Here is an 18,183-nt window from a genome sequence, read left to right as displayed (position 1 = left end):
AAATTCAAACTATAAAGATGGTTGAGGTTAAAAAAAAATAACTAGGGACCACATACCTATAATTTACACTAAAGATAAAATTTGGTTGATTTGTCTTTTGTTTTTTTTAAGGGACCAGACAAGTAAACTTTTTTTTAAGGGAAGGAGAAAAACCGGATCGAAGTGTTCCAATCCGATTATTAGAGGTCTAATTCATTAAATCGGACCGGTCCCCGGTCGGACCAAACAAGTATACCTTGAGTGAGCCGGTGCCCCGTTGCAAAATCCTAATCCACACACACACACATAGTTAGGGTTTTCGTTGAGCTTAAAAGAACCACTATTTCAAATCGGATTTGATTTCAGTTCCCTGAACCCTTTACAATGACATCGTTGGGGACGTCTAAAGGTGTATTGGAGATTGCAAAGTTCGCCGTTTACGTTACAGTTCCGATTGGTCTTATGTATTTCTTCGCCAACAACACTAAGAATCTTCACAAATTCATGGGCGCTGTAAGTATCTCATGAAAATTTCATCAATTTTAGCTTTAAACAGCATTCAGTCGTGGTATTTGCTACATATCTTTGATCTACTTGGTAATTTTAGTTGAATGTTCAAAGATCATATCAATGTTGAAGTTAACAAGAATGAAATCAAAGACTTGTCTATTTTTGGAATAGTGGAGTTAACATAGGTGTTCTTTTTAGACTTGTAGTTGTTGATCACTTGATTGTGTAGTTATAGGCGAATGTATGCTTTCAGCTTTCTAGAATAATTAGAAGATAGATGCAAATTAGGGCTCTAACTCGAAATAGTTGCAGACTGACTATCTAAAGTGTTTTCAATATACCCTTGTACTAAAAAAATGTTGTAAGAAGGTAACCAACTTAATTTTTATTTTTAAAACACCCTTGTAATCAGAATTAGCATGTTTCCAAAAGTTGTTTACCTTCTTACAACATTTTTTTAGTACAACGGTATTTTTAAAACATTTTAGATAGTTGGTTACCCAATCATTAACTCTAGTTTTTTCAAAGTACACAGTTGTAATAACAAAATAGAAGTATATGATGTTATAATAAATAAATCAATGGAAGGATTTTTCTATATTCTTTCATTTAACCCTAAAGAGAAAGAATAAACTTCTATGACTATGAATCAAAGTAAAGTATAATGCTATAATAAATAAATTTCTTGCATTTAAACCCTGAAGCGAAACAAAGAATTTCTTGCATTGAACTAGAAACAAAAAACATGAAACTTCTAGTTCTAGCTACCTCTAAAGGACTCGACATCCACCTTAAATATAATAATCTACTATAATAAATGAAGGTTTTTTTGCCACATGTCCTCTTCTCCTTCATTTTGACACATGGCATTTTCTAAAATTTTTAAATTTTTTATTTTCCACTTGTCATTTTATTGTAATTTTCATTTTATTAAATTAAAATTCTAAATTTAATATGTAAGGTAATATATATGTAAGGTATTTATTAGAAATGGTTTATATATGTAATGTATTCAATACATTAAAGTCTCATTAATTTTAATAATTTAAAAGTTTTCTCATTTTTCTTATAAATTCAAAATTTTCAAATTGTTAAAATTTTATATTTAATTTTTTTTTAAAATAAACCCATGTAATACATGGGTCTCACACCTAGTAATAGGATAAATTTACAAATGTCTTCACTCAAAATTGGGCTACAGACACTCGAATAGGAAAATAAATAGATAAAGTAATATCAGTTTCAGTCCAAATATCTCCTGTCTAGCTTTATACCAACTTCCAGTGGTTTTGGGTTAACCTGAGTAAGATTTAACATAGATAATGTACATTAAATTGAAACCATGTTATAAAGCAAATAATCATAAAATCCATTACATAAGTTAACATAAATAATGAAATCTTGTAAACCTGATATTCGTTATATTGTAATGTGATGATCATATATATGTGTAAATAGCATATGCTTGTTATCAAATTTCCTTTCAGAATGTAGCTCACCCACTAATCCTTTAATACATGTAACTGTAATGGTAAGATATTAAAGTAAAATTAAAAAAGTTGGCTAAACAGAAACAAAAAAATAAATTTAAGAGAGCTTGTGTTCGACACATTGATGAAAAAGAGAAAATAAGATCAGAATGAGTAGATGTGAAAGTTATATGTTTTTTTTTTTTTTTTTTTTTTTTTTTTTTTTTGTGTGTGTGTGTGTGTGTTTTATGACAATAATAATGAATACCCATGAATAGTTTGAAGTTCAAAACATTAGTTATTCTCAATAGGAAACATAGGAATATACCTGAAAATTATTTATTTTCTTTAGGCTAAAATGCAAGAAATTTCTTGTTTCTTGTTAAATGCAAACGTTTTCTTGTTTCTCTTTAGTGTTAAATGAAAGAAAATAGTGACGGTTATCCATTGATTTAATTATTATAGCATTTTTCTTACAACATTGTACTTCCAAAAAGCTAGGGTTAACAAATAATTGGGTAACAAACTTTTTAAAGTGCTTTAAAATACCATTGTACTAAAAAAAATTGGTTACCTTAGAATTTTTTTTAGTATAATGGTATTTTTTAAAACACTTTGGGTAGTTGGTTAATGGTTACCCAATTATGTCATTAACCCTTTACTTAACATATCCTTAAAAGAAAAAAAAATGACAACTACTGATTTTCATTTTTAACACTTAAAAAAAAGTATAAAAATCCTTGAAACCAAATGTAGATGGTTTTGATTATAACATTTTGGTTAAAATTTTAAAATGTTTCGTTTGTATTTCTTTTGAAGCGACAATATGTTGTGTACCCTCCAGAGGGACCAAGGCCACAATCACCAGAGGAATTAAGAGAAATGGCTCGGGAGATTGCTCGCAAGCGAAGCACACAGTGATCGATCACGACATGGAGATGTAACTTATTAAAGTCTACTGTATTCTGTCGCGAACATGCTTTTTAGTTCATGTTATGTGCTTTTCAAAATGTAATAAAAGTGCTTCCAATAAATTTATTGTAATTATGTTATTGCAGTTGTAATCAACAAATTGGGCAATTAAAAATAACAAAAATGTCCATCGGAAATTTGGGAGTATCACGAAATAACATATTTTCTTTTGGTGTTACAAAATGACCAACATTTTATTTTGGACTGACTTTTTGTAATAAAAAGGTTAAATTTTCCAAAAAAAAGGACATAAAAAAACCTATTCCAAAATTTCATACATTTCTGAAATCCGACGAACAAATTGAAATTTCAAAAATATATATTGATCTTTTGAAATAAAATCAAACAAAAAGTTCAACTAAATATTGCAGAAGTAGATACGATACATGAGCATTTTATTGAAAAATTTGATGATACTGGACATTTTGAATTTTAGGGATAGAGAGTTTTTGAAGAGTGTTTATTATGCAAACGATAACAAGAACATATTATATATTATTGAAATCTGAACCAGCCAAATGGAAATAGGTTGTCATTTTCGCAAAAAATGAAAAGATGGGTCATATTTCCTATATCTCTTTAGCTTACGTGGTTATTTTGTGATTATCCTTATAATAAGGAATTATAGGTTGAACTAATCTAGCTTTTCATCCCTTGTATGAGTTAGACTAGAAGGTGTGTGCGGGAAGGATCTTTCTCTTTTTGTCTGTTATGTCAGTTTTTTCCTTACTTTTTTTTTTCCCTCATCAAAACTCAGGGTGTGTATGGGAAGGATCTTTCACTATTTTTTTATTTAAAAAAAATATTTCATACAAATATTATTACTCATTTTGTAGGCAATTACAAATCATGAATTTTAATATATATTTTTTTATATAATTTTTAATAGATATATAATTTAATAAATATTAAAAAACTGAAAAAAATAAAATAAAAAAGAAATGTCTAAGCAATCAAAACAGGAGAGAGAATGTGAGGTCTCTATCCCCCCCTCCCTTCATGCACCTCCTTTCCCGCAAGGAGAGTGCGGTGTTCCAATATGTGGGAACGACTCCCGCACCCCCTTTGATGACGCTCCATCTGACCTTATAGTTACGAAAATGGGCTAGTTGTTTAATCTGTTATGATTACATAAAACAACATTTTCACTATAGTAACCATTATTTTTGGGGATAAAACGGTTTTAATTATTCGAATAGATTTTGGGTGTCGTTCAACTTGTTTTCTATTAAGTTCAAGAATTTTATTTCCCTTATTTGAGTCGTCACATATAAGTAAATGAGTCAAAATTTGTCATTCCTATGATGGATAGAATGATTTTGAGAAGACCCTTCTTTATTACATAGCATAAGACATGACCTAAGAATATAACATATACAATGTTTCATGCGTATAAGACTATAAGATTGTAAGTATAACAGTTTGACATGTTTTGTACCCAGACTCTACTAAGTTCAATGTCAATGAGATAAAACATTGTAATTTTGTGTTCTACCTAAAAAACAAACAAGTTGCAACATGAAATGTGATATAAGTGTTCGTAATAATATCATGTCGGAACTAGAAGCTATCATGCGAAGGTTGAAGATAATCCAATGATCATATGAAGCTTATTATGATGTATGAGAAATAGACCTTGAAGTATCCAAAGGTTACTGGAAAAAAAACATTTTTCATCAGAATGAACGATTTTGATGTGTAGGAATAAGAAGAAGAAAAACTCATAGAAGAATATGGTATGTTGGAATTATGGACAGTTCTTGTCTAGAGAAATTGTCCACATGGAGCAGATTCGGTGAAAAGACTCTAAAATAGCTAACAATTTCTCCATTGTTATTGACGACGATGGCTTCTTTTGAGTTATGAAATCCTCATAGTATGTTCGTTACCGTAGAAAGGGATGCGTTTTTGTTATCAGGTTCACAGATTTATACATAAGCATTGGATTGACATAAATGCAAGATGTGTGCTGAAAGTCGATGTTGATGGCTTATGAACTTCCATGTATGTCAAAGAAGTTGCACCGTAAACTTTCAACAAGTTTTTCAACATGTGCGAATGTGAAATTTAGAATGCTCTATTCTAAATGACAACAATATTTCATAGTGGAGTCTGATAATTCTATGGCCATAACTATTGGTTGAAGAAAATGTTCCTTTTTCGTCTTTTTTTTTCAATGTAAAGATTGTTGAGTTTTCCATATAAAAGAAGGTTTCCCCATCCCACATTGGTACAAAAATGAAAGTTCGGGAGAGCTCCAAGCTTATAAAAAGAGACAACTGCTTTGGTATCAAAGCACCCCAACCAAATACACTTAAAGTGTTTTTTTTTTTTTTCTCTTGATTTATATTGTAGAAAAGTCGGTCCAAGCCTTAGGTCATAAGGCAAAATCAAATTTCAGGCCCCTCAAATTACAAAAACAAGGGATGTTTGTTTGGGAGAAACAATTTGGCCCGATAATCGCTCCATTCAAACAAAGTTCAAATTAATTTTGGTTTTCAAAACATGGATTCAAACAACTCAAATTTTATCTGAACCATCCTAATTACAATTCAGATGAATTGTTTTGTACAATTCATTTTTCAAAATCAGAACATTTTAAACTATATAACTTAAATATTAGCTAACTTTATAAAAAATTACATACTTAAATATTAGCTAACTTTATAAAAAATTAAATTATCGGGAATTAATATTCATAAACAACACCTAAGGAAAATATATTTTAATTTAATGTTATATATATAAACACTTTTAAGAATAATATATACATAAAGGTTTTGTATAATAAAGTGAAACTTTTTAATCAATTTAAAACAAATTAAGTGAAGTAATATATAATAAAGTTATATATATTAAAAATAATATATAAAAATAAATAGATGGTAGTTTATTATTTGATTTTTATTTTATAAATTAAGCTAATTCGAAATCAAACTAAATTTTATTTCTGAAAATCTAAATATACAAACGATATAATAATGTAATTGTTGAATTCAGTTTTATGTAAACAGTGACAATATTAACAAAATTCATATGATCATCATTTTTTAGTTGATTTAAAAAAAAAAACATTATTTTAAAGATGTGTATTATGAAATCATTATTGTACTAGTTTATAACCCATAAGAATCACGGTTATAAAATTAATTAAACTTTTATAGTAAAAACTTAAAATTATTAATCAATTATTTCAAATAAATTATTAATTAAGAGATATTTTTTTTAGTTATATAAAATTATAATCGTTAATTTAAATAAATACATGAAATTATATCATCTTATAATATATATTAATTTTATTTTAATTTTTTATTCTAATGTTATTAATTTTATGTAATTAGAATGTGAAATTTGAAATGAAGAATCAATTATCTATTCTTAATAAAAGAGTACTATGCACGCCACGTGTCCCTCTTTTGCACCTCCAACTTGCCACGTGTCATTACCAGGGATTTCTTATGCCTCAAATTACCGCCTATTCTTTACACCAAAAAATCGATAAATCAGCTCCTATAAATCAGCTCAAACATTTTCAATTACCTGCAAATAAATAAAGACTGATATGAATCCTATATTTATGATCAATCCACGTGTCAATCTTGTAGCTTTATTCTCAATTCTTTTCCCGCCCATTTCTTACTTTAGGAATCGACATCATCTCCTATAAATCAGCTATTTGATTACCAGATTGTACCTACATTTAAATAGATTTGAATTTTCAATTTCATATCTCCTTATATCCCATATAATCAGCAATGTTTTTGAATTAATTGATCTTTTAACAAATATATATGCATCATATTAGAAATTAAATCACGATTACAATATTCTCTTCGCCTATTCATTGCATTTATAAATACCGAACCCCTAAATTTTTTTATATGTTTGGCGTCTTTCTGCTTCTTCATCTCTGCAAACTACCATCTTTATTCATACATTTCAATCCATCAGGTTAGTGTAAAACAAAATAATTTTTCCATACTTTCTTTTATTTTGTTTATTTTTATCTTCTTCTCCTTCTATTACAATTCTGATAAAGCATCCTAGAAACAAGTATGTTGATCTATGTGTGTTGCTCTCTGTGTGTTTTATTTGCATCATATTTTTGCTTCTTTTTTAATACAAACATATGAATGTTTTACCAATTATAGCAATGAACTTTAAAAGTACTTTGCTATAAATTGGATGCCATTATATGATTTTCTTTTTCCCGGTTTTAATTGTTAAGACACATGCTTATTTATGGTTACAGACAATTTCTGTCACATTAGTTTGATTCAAGCACCATTCACACCTGTTTTATAATTTTATTTTTTGCGTGTGTTGTGTGTGTTTGTATTAATTCAAGTAGCATAAATGTTTTATATACTAAAATGAAGGAACTATTTCTCTATTTAGCTTATTATAGGGACCAATTGTGTAATATATTTTTGCTATTTATAAGAAAGCAACATATTTTCATTGTTTTTTAGGGTTAAACATAAAAACCTAAAGTTCATTGCAACAAATAGCAATATACTTTCAAAGTATATTGTTATAACTGGGAACCATTGATCATTTTATAAGTTTCAGTGATTATACATCTTGGAATTTAGGATTACAAACTTTTTTTTCAAAAAAATGGGAATGTAGTTTTTATATATGCATCGTGCCTGATACACATACATAGCCACATACATTACACATAGTTGTAATGAAAAGGAATGAAATACTACATTGCACTTTAAATTAAAGTGGAACATAAATTAATTGTGTATAATTTTTTACTCGTGGTGTAGTTTTTTTTCCTCAATCTGACTTTTGAAAATGACTCTTTTGCCCCTTGCTTTATAAATTAGCAATTTAGGCAAAACATCAAGATCCCATGAAAAGGAAGTATGCAAATGAACAAAAGAAATAGGGTGATGTATGTGGTAAGTTAAAGAAAAGTTGTTTTCTTCAATTTTGAGAAGAAAAAAGGAGTTTCTGCCATTCGATTATAATGAACAAAAGATCAGAATAAGGACATAATTTTTAATATTTAATAATTTATTATTTGTATAATTTTTATCATGTTACTATTTGGCTTGGGCATTGATGAGATCAGTGTCTCTCAAATTTAGAAGTTCTTTGATTTATGAATGATTGATATACTATATCATAGCTTCTTCTGAATATTGAAAAGTCACATGCTCCTACGTATACTTCTCTCTCTTAATTCAAAAAAAAAATTCTAAAGTTTATGCTACACCATGGTATTTAAATAATTAAACTTAGGAACCATATTTATTTAAATTAAAGACTTATGAGATAGCAGAAAAATTACATGTCATAGAATACATATGTGCTTATATAGATATATAGAGGTTAAATATTCTATGATTATAAAATTCTTGGTGATAAGAAATCTCATATTGAAGGATGCAAAAAAAAAACATTTAGTCTCTTAAAAATACGAAAACTCAAACTCAAACAAAAAATTACCTTGGTTTTGTAACAGAAGAGCTAAGTGCCTGCAGATATGTTGCAACAATAAGCTCTTTATATATTTGGGGAGTCGGCAATCTTTTTTCATCAATTAAATTCACAAATAACCAAACACCTACATGGACAATTTTGTTAAAATCAGTAAATACAATACAAAATCAGTGCTTTCGTTCAAAATAGTATCTACATTATATATTATATATGATATAAATTTCGAATTATTACCTGTAATTTAGGAGGTTCATCTATTCTATCTACCATAATAAATAAGAATGATTTTGCCACATGTCATTCTCTCATTCAATTGACCACTTGTCATTTTGTCATTATTTTGAGATATATTTATTTTCTATTTATCATTTACTTCATTTTTTATTTCCAATATATCATTAATATAACTTCCATAAATTAAACCTACCATAATGACTATTAATTTCAAATTTCAAATTCTAAATTTTAATTTTAATTTCAAATAAATTTACAGTTTAAACCTTTGTGTTTAGCATTTTGTTATAATTACCCGTTAGGATACAAATTTGATAACTAAACATATAATTTTAATTTATTTATTTTTTGCATGTTTTTTTCTCATAATTTTCAGTTATCTTAAATTTCAAATTCAAATAAATTTTCCATTTAATCATTTATATTAACATTTTGTTTTAATCAACCCGTATAATATACGGATCTCACACCTAGTTTGATTAACATTCACAAATGATTTCAAATACAATCTCGGAACATAAAAAAAATAACAGGGAATTCCAAAAGGGAAAACCATAAACATCTGTTGGGTACTTATCTATATTGCTCGACACAACACCTGCGCTGTCCACAACCTCCGTCCTCTGCTGAACGTTGGTATTCCCTCATATATATCGGCTAATCTATGTCGTTTTATGTTCGTCGTTTGTGTGCATCAGTTACTTCAACATTTTTGTCATATGCGCCAATTTTGTGCTCATTTCCACTATCTCCGGTGTCCTGTATTTTCTTTTTCTATTTTTCCGGTGAACGATAGGTATTTGGATCTTCATGTTTGTTTATGTTATTTTATGTTATTTTTAGGTTTATGAAAAAATGAAAAATTTGCAAAACCAATTTAGCCCTTTCAGTTTTTTATATATCTGTACCTATCAACAATTCAACATACACATTAAATTATTGATAATTTAAATTTTTTTATAAATATAACATTACATAATTTGATAAAAAAACACAAGAAAATTTAATATATATGTTTTTAATATTTAATAATTATTTATTTTGTTAATAGTTGAATAGAAAATAACTCAACATTTACATATTGTTATTTTACCAAATATGTCATATGTCTCAAACAAATAAATCTAATTATATTAGTTTTCTTACTTTTATTAATTTTTTTTTATATCATTACCAAATTAATAAATCATTATTTAATATAAGTATATAATCAATTTGGTCCACATAACTAATTTAAAAAAATAAAACCTAATAAAAATTATTTTAAATTCTAAGTATATGTATCGAAGTTTCAATATTATTTTGTCAAGTAAGTCATAATTCATTCTTTATATGTCAACAAATAAATCTAATTATAATATATTTGTAATTTTTTGATCAATTTTTTTCCTTACCAAATTAATAAAACATTATTTAATTTAAATAAATATACAGATAATTTGTTTTGTAAAAGCAACTCAAAAAATAAAACCTAATAAAAAATATATTTAAATTCAAAGTAGATATCGAAGTTTGAAAATTATTTTGTCAAGTAATTCATAATACCGTCTTTATGTGTCATTAGATAAATGTAATTGCATTTTCATTTATTTTGATAAAAAAATTATTTATCATTACGAAAAGTAAAAATCAATATTTATTTTGAGTATATAAATACATCGTACCACATGACGTTTAAAAAGGTTAAAACTAAAATGAAAATAAAAAAATATATATTTTTTAATTTCTCAATAGACATGAAAGTTTGTTTATTTTTTTGTCAAGTATTTATTAATGATAATACATATTTATTCCTCATTTTTTATATGAAATTTATAATATTTTGCATGGTTTTTTCATCTATGTTTTTACATTACCTTAAATATATTTCAATATAAAGCACAATTATTTCTATTATTGATCATGTTTGTTAGGGATGAGTTGTAAAACCGGAAAACCGGACCGAAACCGGAACCAGTATAACCGGAAAATGCTTAAACGGTCCGGGTATTGGGTTTAAAAATTAGTTTTATCCGAGTTCCGGGTATTCCGGGTATCGTCTAACGGGTCCGGGTATTTCGAGTTTTAGAACCGGATTTAAAAAAAAAAAAAAAAAAAAACCTGGAACCATGTTTAATGGACCGGAACCAGTTTAGTGGGTCAAGAAACCGAAAATTAGAGGGTTATCAAAAAATGTGCTACTGATTCACTTAGCTCTAAACTAAAAATAAAAATAAAAGGTTTCTCTACTCGACGACAAGAGCTACTCGAACACAATTATCCTCATCTCTTGTGACGTCTCAATGTATCAATACTATAATTAAATATACTAAGTTCTAACTTGTTTACTTTGTGATTTCACTTTTTGTTGAAAAAATGTGTCTCAAGATAGAAGATGTCAGAATTCAAGATTAAGAAATTAGATTTTACAAAAGGTTTGTTAAACCTAAAGTTACACTAAGTCATTAATGAGTTGTCAATATTCGGTTAATAGCCAGAAAAATAGTTTCTCAAATTAACTCTGCAGCTGATTTCTCTCACTTGAACAAAAGATTATTTCACGATACATTAAAATTTTGGTCATTTGATAATAAAACACCTACAATCTAGGTTATTTAATTGATTATATCTTTTTAAACATTGTGTGTTTTAGCTTTCAAGACAAACAATTGAAGTTGTAAAAACACAACTAAACACGAACATACGCCAACTTATACCAACTTATATAAAAAATAAAATCTTAAATGGTTAAGCATTTAGTTATGTTATAAAATCATAAACGAGGCAAAAACAATTACCGCTAAAACCCATAAGTATAAAACAACAAACGACCAAAATTATTTTACTTGTTTCCATCAAGTTAAGTATCGTAATACATCAACCGAAGGAAATTGTTTTTATCTACTTGTTTATCTTGTTATGTTTATCTTCTTAGTTCCTAGTTTCCTGGAAGGATTCTACCTTATCCTTTTATTTGATAGATGTATATATACTCTCCTGATCGGAATTATATGAATGAGATCTGGAATCAATTCCAGTTAGCTTAATACCCGTTTTCTATATGGTATCAGAGCGGGTCCTCTGATCCGCTAAAATCACAGTTCGAAGGCCACCATGGCTGGACCGACAGATGGTGTTGAAGGAAGTGGCAAAGACAAAGCCAAAACCCCCTCCTCTGATCCAGATTCACCATATTATGTTCACCCCACAGATTATCCCTGTCAAATGCATGTGAATGACAGCTTAAACAACAATAACTATGCTCATTGGTCTCGGGAGATGAGTGATTTCCTCATCGCCAAGAATAGGGCTGGTTTCATAGACGGGACCATTCCAAAACCTGCAGAAGATTCGTAAGAGTACAAGACATGGCTGCATAGTGATGCCATCATCAAAGGATGGATCACTACAGCCATGGATAAGGAGATTCGGAACAACGTTAAATACGCAATAACCGCTAGACAAATTTGGGAAGACCTTCAAGAAAGGTTTGGAAAAGAAAGTGCCCCAAGGGCTTACGAGTTAAAATGAACCCTAACAACCATGAGGCAAGAAAATCACTCTGTTTCATCTTACTTCACCATGATGAGGGGCATATGGGATGAGATTGAATCCGTCTCACCTTTACCAACATGCACATGCAACAACTGCTCTTGCAATCTAGGAAAAAGGCTTGTGGAGTCAAAGGAGAAGGAACGAATATACGAGTTCTTGATGGGTCTCGATGACAACTTCGGAACTATTAAAACCCAGATTCTCAGCACCAAACCTTTGCCAAGTCTTGGCACTGTGTATCATCTGGTTGCAGAAGATGAGCAACAGAGGAACATCAGCACTGCAAGGAAACCGGTGGTAGAAGCAGCGGCTTATCAAATACGAACACCATCAAATCTAGAACCTAATTATTTTGATAAACGAGTTAGTCGTGAAAGCTTGAAGTGCAAACATTGCAACAAAACTGGTCATACAATCGACGGCTGCTTCGAAAAGATTGGGTATCCGGATTGGTGGGAGAATAGACAACGAAAGACAACTAATGACCAAAAGAAAACATTAAAACCAAAACCGAAAGATGTTGCTGTAGGGATCGAAGTCAGTCCAATACCCAGACTAAATGCTGAACAATATAAGAAGTTGTTGCAACAGTTAAGCAGCAACACCAAACATGAAGTAAATATGGCTGGTAAGATTAACTTTCATCGGCCATGGGTCATCGACTCAGGTGCCACTGAGCATATCTCTTGTGACAAATCCATTCTATCTGACTTGAAGGAATCGTCTGATGGCGTTCCTGTTAAAATTCCAAACGGCGATAGTGTTCCTGTCCAAGGAATAGGAAGTTCTTGCTTGCCAAATAATTTGAGTGTCGATAATGTTCTTTACATACCAAACTTTAAATGCAATCTTTTGTCGGTTAGTAAATTCACCAAAGATCACAACTGTTTTGTAACCTTTTTCCCGGATTTTTGTTACATACAGGACTTACATTCGAGGAGGCTGATTGGCATGGGGAAGTGTAGGAATGGTCTCTACAACGTGGAGGAAGAGGATTCAAGCATCAAGGCAATGGCGGTTAAAGTTGATACTGAAATTTGGCACATAAGGTTGGGACATGCTTCAAATTCTAGACTTCAACATATTAGTTTTTTGAATAATTTAGGAGAAATAGAACATTGTGATTCTTGTATTAAGGCAAAGCAAACCAGATTACCTTTTCAAAATAGTTATATTAAAACCATTGCTCCTTTTGATCTAGTTCATTGTGATATATGGGGGAATTATCGTGTTCCTTCACTTTCTGGAGCACGATACTTCTTAACGATTGTTGATGATTATAGTCGTTCCACTTGGGTCTATTTGTTAAAACATAAGTTTGAGGCAAGCTCTAACCTTGTCCTTTTTTATAAGATGATTGAGACACAATTTGAAAAGAAAATCAAAAGGATTAGGAGTGATAACCGGGGGGGGGGGGGATTTGTCTCAAATAATATGCTGAAATTCTATGAAGAACATGGAATTTTACTTAAGACTACATGTGTGCATACCCCACAACAAAATGGGGTTGTTGAGAGAAAACACAGACACCTTTTGGAAATTGCTAGAGCTTTGAGGTTTCAAGCTAGTCTCCCCATCGAATTCTGGGGAGAATGTGTTCTCACAGCCACCTATATTGTAAATAGGTTACCTTCCCGATCTATACAAACTAAGACCCCATATGAAATACTCTTTGGAAGTAAACCTCGATATGATCACATGAGGATTCTCGGTTGTTTGGGATATGTAAAAGAAAATAAAGTTATAAAGGATAAGTTTGAAGAAAGGGGGAGGCCTTGTGTATTCATCGGATATCCACAAGGGCAAATAGGATACCGTTTTCTTAATATCGAAGACAAAAGAATAATTGTCTCACAAGATGTGAAATTCGTGGAATGTGTCTTTCCCTTCCAAAATATTGATGAAAATAACATCAGAAATGGTGTTCAAACCACGAACTACATGAACCATAGTCCACTCGATATCAACGACACAACCGTTGCTGCTTCTAACGAAGCTGGTCACGCGACTAACAACTGTCACACCCCCGAACTAGACGGCGGAAACGTCCGAGGGATATTATGACTCTATTGAATACCATCACAATGATTATACATGAATCATAACATCATTCATCACCATGCATTGAAATATTACAACCGATATTGTTTACATTCAGTACATTGTTTCAAAACATTACATTTCCAAAACATAAACCGTTCGATACTAATTAAACAAACATTATGACATCACTGGATACATTTTTCTTCGATTTACCTGTTACCTGAGAATACAAGTATTTTGGAAAAACGTCAACATATGAAATGTTGGTGAGTTCATAAGTAAGGTTTGAAAAGAAATGATTTGTATAATTTTGAAAACCACGGAAAATCCGATATTTTCTAAAAAAAATGTTGTATATAAGAAAAAGTGTGAAGATCTGTAAGTATGCTTGTTGATTATAGTAAACGTGAATAATTGTTAGACTTTGTATACGTCACATAGTTAAGAGTGTTGAATTCCCCAGGAAAACCCGATGTTTTCCTAATACATCAAATTACGTGGCTTATTTAGTGTTATTCCGATACGACGTTTGTTTTCGATAATTCCAGGTGACATTGGATTAATTATGGGGTGTGAGTCGTTATAATCACGCATTAATGAAAATGACTAGTTTACAACTACCAAATACAAACGATCCCTTAGGCGTCGTCTGTACTACTCACTTAATCCAACCACCCTAACTTCTCATAGCCCCACAACCGTGGAGAAAAGAGGGTACGAAGCCCCCGTTATTTCCATAAGTCGTTCAAGGCTATCGTGAATGCGAAAGGCACTTGACCCGACTCGCATTTGACTTCTCGACTTTGCTAGCAGTACCAAAGGACCCTTGGGGCCCAACAGCACAATAAAGCTATTGAAAGTCCTTTTACACGGAATTAGGTCATAGTAGGCCCAATAACATGTAAGCGCGTTCCCTTCGGGCCTAAAGATCATGTCATTGGGCTAACTAGGCCCAACAAGCACGATTTGAAACTTTCGAGCCCAAAGATTGTGTATTGAATTCTCGTAAATTTCCGCGTGTGTATTGAAGTATCATTGTTTATTGATTTTTGATTCGTTATTGATTCGAGACCGAATCAATTTGTTTGGTAACGATATTGGTGTTGAAAGTGTATTTATTATTACGTTTCGCCGGTAGGCGTAGTACTCGTATTTTTATCTTAAGGGATTTGTTGTTTTAAGAATTAGAGTTTATATTTTTAAGCCCCTTCTTGAATAAAATTTACACTTTTAACCCTTTGTGTATAAAAGAATTTCCATTTTAGTCCTTAAACCATTTTTCTTGACACTTTAGTATCAAAACTTATTGGAAAGACATTTTTAGCACAAATTTACTTGATAAACAGCTTAAGTCCTTCAAAAATGAAATTTTCTCGGTTGAAACCTCCATTTCGCAACTTTTACAATTTTGGCCCAAAATGGAAAATTTTTGCATCTTTGGTCCCTTTTTAATTTGAAAAGCATTTTTGAACATTGAAATAGATTTAGTATACTAGTAATCCCCTGTTTTACAGAAATGTGCAGTTTCAGCCCCTCTAATTCAAATATCTCGCAATTTGGGGCTTTATTAGGCCGAAAAGCCCATTTTAGCCCATTATGTTTAAAATTCACAATTTTAAACCTTCAAAAGTATTGATATTCAGAAAATACATATTAGAAACTATTTAGGCTCATATCAACCTTCAAAATTTATATTTTGTCGTTTTGGGCCCCTTAGTTTTGTATTTTTGGCATTTTGAAACCAAAAATGGGTTTTATGTCCAAAAATGTTCATATTAACCAACTAAATTATTTTCCTAGACTTGATTAGTGTGAAATGGTATAAGTTATACTTATTTCATTCTTCACATTGTAGATCTCGGTTTTTAAGTTCTTTTGACTAATATAAACATCACAATCACATAAGATCATACATATAAGCATAAAAATCACACAAGTCATACATTTACTCATAGATCTACACATTTGCTTGTATTCTCCCCCACAAAACTTATAAAAACCGAAAAAGAGGGGGTATGAAGCTCACCTTTGGGTGTGGTTTCGGTTTTTGGAAGAAAATGAGAAGAAATTCGGCCTTAGTGTCCTCACTTGGAAGATCTCGAACTTAGAGGGTTTCTAAGAGAGTGATCATGATTTTTACATGGGTTAGAAGGAGATTTTTGATAAAACAAAGAACCTATAACATAGATCCACACTTGATCTTACCTTAGATGAAGAATTTGTGTAAGAATCCCCCTTGAATCCTTCTTAGATCTCGAAATATGGATGCGATATGAGAGTGTTTTCTTGAGAGAAAGGAGAGTGAAATGTGTGTGTGTGTGTGCTTGGACTCGGCCGAGAGTAAGAGAGAGAGGGAGAAAAATAGTTAGCTAGCATGGAAGTATGTGAGTGCATGGATGTTTGGGTCTTCTTGCATGGAAGTCCCTTGAACAATTGTGAGGTGGCACTCACAAATTCAACCCCTCACTCTTTTGGGCTTGGGCCGAGAATGGAGAGGGTGGGAGGAGGTTTTTGGGCTTTTTGCCTTAAGCCCATATTATAGCTAGGTTAGATAATTTTTGGCCCTAAAAAAATATAAATGTGATTTTTATGACCTATTAGGCTAGATTAGGTTAATTATGGTCCAAAATGGTTCATATAATTAATCTATTTCATTATAGGCCCAATATGGCCCAAAATATTGAATTAAATGGAAGTGGGTCCAATTAGAGCCTATTTAAGAGTTCTAAACCCAAGATGGTCAAATTGGAAGCTTGTTGGTCCAATGTGCCCAAATAAGGAAGTCCTAGTCCAAAATGGACTTAAACAAGAACTTCTAGGGTTTCCAATTGCTTAATGACTATTTGAATTGCTCGCAAGGAGTGTTTGATTGAAGTTTTGCTGTTATAGAGTATGCATCATACATGCTCTTATGTTTTAGATTCATAATTTGGTTGAAGTGTTGGTTACAAGGCACCAAAATTTCTAATTGTTACATCATCCCCCCGTTAGAGGGAATTTCGTCCCGAAATTCTTTTGAAAGCTAGATTTAAGAATGCTATAGTAGGTGAGGGTACTTTTGCTTCATTTGGTCCTCGCGTTCCCACGTGAATTCTGGTCCACGCTTCGCGTTCCACCGTACTTTCACGATCGGGATGCGCCTTTGCTTAGTACGCTTCACCACCCTGTCCATGATTTCAACCGGTTCTTCAACGAACAGGAGATTCTCGTTGATTTCAATCTCGTCAAGGGGAATGACGAGTGTTTCATCTGATAGGCACTTCTTTAGATTGGTGACATGGAACACGGGGTGTACAATGTTTAGCTCCGCGGGTAGCTGCAGTTTGTACGCCACTGGACCTATTCGGGCAACGATCTCGAAAGGTCCAATGTATCGTGGGTTCAGTTTTCCCCGTTTTTCGAAACGAATGACTCCTTTCCAAGGTGAAACTTTTAACAACACTCGATCCCCGACCTGAAACTCTAAGGGCTTTCGTCGTTTATCAGCGTAGCTCTTCTGTCGGTCGCGCGATGCTTGTAATCGAGCTCTGATTTGAACTATCTTTTCCGTGGTTTCACGAATGATCTCCGGTCCCGTTAGCGCCTTGTCCGATGCTAGTGTCTTTGCTAGCTGGGTGTCACCCACCTCAGCCCAACACAACGGTGATCTACACTTATGTCCATATAGTGCTTCGAAAGGATCATGTTTGATGCTCGAATGGTAACTGTTGTTATAAGAGAATTCAACTAAGGGTAAGTGGATGTCCCAAGACTTCCCAAAGTCTATCACACATGCGCGAAGCATGTCTTCGAGCGTCTGAATGGTTCGTTCGCTTTGACCGTCCGTTTGTGGGTGATAAGCGGTGCTCATGTCGAGATGGGTTCCAAGAGCTTTCTGAAGTGATTGCCAAAAACGTGAAGTGAATCTACTGTCTCTATCTGAGATGATAGACACTGGTATTCCATGAAGTCTCACGATTTCTTGAATGTATAAACGCGCCAG

General features: G+C 31.5%; 1 protein-coding gene and 1 long non-coding RNA gene across 2 annotated transcripts; one reads left to right on the top strand and one right to left on the bottom strand.

Annotated features, from left to right (window-relative positions):
- The first annotated feature begins 217 nt into the window (after positions 1–217).
- LOC145093964 (uncharacterized) lies at positions 218–3,010 on the top strand. Its single transcript, XM_079032212.1, has 2 exons — positions 218–492; positions 2,778–3,010. Exons 1-2 carry the CDS (start codon positions 364–366, stop codon positions 2,877–2,879), a joined length of 231 nt encoding a protein of 76 aa, XP_078888338.1. The 5' UTR covers positions 218–363; the 3' UTR covers positions 2,880–3,010.
- Positions 3,011–6,256: 3,246 nt separating this feature from the next.
- LOC145094882 (uncharacterized) lies at positions 6,257–8,857 on the bottom strand. Its single transcript, XR_013703627.1, has 3 exons — positions 8,397–8,857; positions 6,574–6,627; positions 6,257–6,473 (listed from the first exon to the last, which is right to left on the bottom strand). It is a non-coding gene; the product is annotated as an uncharacterized LOC145094882 (long non-coding RNA).
- Between the last annotated feature and the right edge of the window lie 9,326 nt (positions 8,858–18,183).

The sequence above is a fragment of the Lactuca serriola genome, chromosome 3, assembly GCF_051521515.1.
Source record: "Lactuca serriola cultivar US96UC23 chromosome 3, Lser_US96UC23_V15, whole genome shotgun sequence".
NCBI classification, from domain to species: domain Eukaryota; kingdom Viridiplantae; phylum Streptophyta; class Magnoliopsida; order Asterales; family Asteraceae; genus Lactuca; species Lactuca serriola.
The sequence above is the reverse complement of the archived record's forward strand: the minus strand, read 5'-3'. Positions and strand labels throughout refer to the sequence as shown.